General features: G+C 32.3%; 1 protein-coding gene across 1 annotated transcript in view; it reads right to left on the bottom strand.

Annotated features, from left to right (window-relative positions):
- Positions 1-66: 66 nt before the first annotated feature.
- LOC119583159 (vesicle-trafficking protein SEC22a-like) overlaps positions 67-2,534 on the bottom strand; it is a gene marked incomplete at its 3' end in the record, with an annotated part of 3,968 nt that continues 1,500 nt past the window's right edge. The window contains 3 exon segments of the mRNA XM_037931665.1: positions 67-189; positions 291-454; positions 572-753. Coding sequence (XP_037787593.1) covers positions 67-189; positions 291-454; positions 572-753 — 469 coding nt within the window.

The raw sequence follows: 2,534 nt of genomic DNA, 5'->3' as shown, positions 1-2,534 counted from the left end.
CCATTGGCAGATCTTGGGTTCGGAGGTTTTTAAGCGTTCTGCTTGGAGAGGGTGAGGAGAGCTCGAGGCTCATCTTTACATATGACGGTGGGTGGAGGTTCAAGTCTGTCGTCATATCAGCCAGGTTCAGCCTTGAGGCCAGAGCCCGAGTGCTGTTGTACTTCTGCCTCGTCTTCTGAAGGAAACTGTCTGAAATTTTTTTTTATAAAATTCATCAGCAATAGTCATAAATGAGAATAAACAAATGAAGATATCAAACTGATCCAAGAAAATCACAGAAGAAACCTTACCAAATTCAATGAATGCATATGGTCTTCTTACGGACTTGACAACAGAGGGTGTGTATAAGAGGCTGAACTCCTTCATAAGTTCATCTAGGAAGCTGAATGCCAAAATGTGAGGGTAGTTTGGTTCACATACCACCATGTACGCCGTGCACTCATCTGTTACACAGCTGTAAAGACCCCAGATATGAATATCACCTCAAAACATCACCATTTCATTCTACATTATTTTTTCAATGAATCACAGAAAGTTCCTTAACTACACAAAGTTTGAAGAGCAAACTCACTGTATAGTTATTTCATCTGCCTGAAGACAAACCCGCTTTCCAAACTTGGGGAGATGCTTGCTCATGAGTTTTATGCATCTCTTCCCTTCTCGCACCCGCTGGTCAGCATCACTAGCGAAGTCTGTGGTGGCTGATAATGGTGTGCCATCTGACGACCGAGCTAAACTCGCATATATAATCATCTGGTGGAAGAAGATGTACAAAATATCTATACAAAAATTATTGCCTTATACCTTTAATTAATCATTTTACAGATAAATTAATATTTTTCATAAGAATGTCTTTCATACCAAAAATGATTTGTTACTATGAAAGAAAAGAGTGTGTGCATGTATGCATGTGCATGTGCATCTGTGTGGTGTTTATATATGTATTTATGTTTGTATGTATGTATGTATGTTTGTGTGTGTGTGTATTTTATATATATATATATATATATATATATATATATATATATATATATATATATATATATATATATATATATATATATATATAATATAATATACATATACATATACATATGTACATATATATGTATGTACATATGTACATATATATGTATGTACATATATATGTATGCATGTATGTATGTATGTATGTATGTATGTATGTGTGTGTGTGTGTGTGTGTGTGTGTGTGTGTGTGTGTGTGTGTGTGTGTGTGTGTGTGTGTGTGTGTGTGTGTGTGTGTGTGTGTGTGTTGTGTGTGTGTGTGTGTGTGTGTGTGTGTGTGTGTGTATGTGTGTGTGTGTATGTGTGTGTGTATGTGTGTGTGTGTGTACATGTGTGTGTGTGTGTGTACATGTGTGTATATGTGTGTTTGTGTGTGTATGTGTGTATGTGTGTGTGTATGTGTGTGTGTATATGTTGTGTATGTGTGTATATGTGTGTGTATATGTTGTGTATATGTGTGTGTATGTGTGTGTATATGTGTGTGTATATGTGTGTGTGTCCATACATATATACACATACATAAATCTATAAATAAAAATCTATAAATAAATCTATAAATATATCTATATACATATAAACATCTAAACTTAACATCATCAAATAACAAGAAACATCTATAAGCGTAAGAGATAAGGATAGAGTATGATGCTACTGATGTTCCTCCAAGATCACCAAATGACTATTAACCAATTAATCTATATTCATCATATGTCTGAAAGTACATATAGGTTATAACTCTTGTCTTTATACTGCATATATAAATACAAATTTCATTTCTTTTGATAAAAAGGAATTTCTTCCCTATGGAAACTAAAATAAATAGTAATAAATAAAATTAAGAAAAAAATAAATATATTTCATTATGAGTGGTAAAACACTCTTGCATGTTGATACTATAGTAGAAAAAAACACAATAAATAAATCTAGTTTTTGCATTGTGGGTTTTACTACCATATTTCATTACATAAAGTAATTATTTAGAGACATGTATTCTAAAACAGAGACCTATGTACAAATATCACAGTTTACTTGTAAGTGAAATATGTTCAATATACAACATATCTAGTGTATACAATACAATTATGACATGGAAAATGATGATAGCTTAAACAGACATATAATTTCTATACATATCACAAATCATGGTAATTTTCATTAATAACATTGCATAACTGATTGCAATGATCTTGGTATTGATTAATTCCTCTCACTCTGTAGAACACATATATGTAGGATATATTCCTTAACCCAATGTCAGTGGCTTTATTTACTGTCCCCTTTAGATTTGAGTGAGTTTTATTATATATAGATGACTCCACGTGTGCTCAGCAGCAAGGAGTCTATCAGTTGGCCCTGTGACCGATCCTGATTTCCCCATTCCTTGAATTGGCAGGAAAATGTGTTTTTCTTTCCAATATTATTAATATTGACATTGTTATTATCTTTATTGATATTATAATTATCAAATTGTTATTAAAATATATTAACATCAAAGACAATAAAATAAT

The sequence above is a fragment of the Penaeus monodon genome, chromosome 16, assembly GCF_015228065.2.
Source record: "Penaeus monodon isolate SGIC_2016 chromosome 16, NSTDA_Pmon_1, whole genome shotgun sequence".
NCBI lineage: Eukaryota > Metazoa > Arthropoda > Malacostraca > Decapoda > Penaeidae > Penaeus > Penaeus monodon.
The sequence above is the reverse complement of the archived record's forward strand: the minus strand, read 5'-3'. Positions and strand labels throughout refer to the sequence as shown.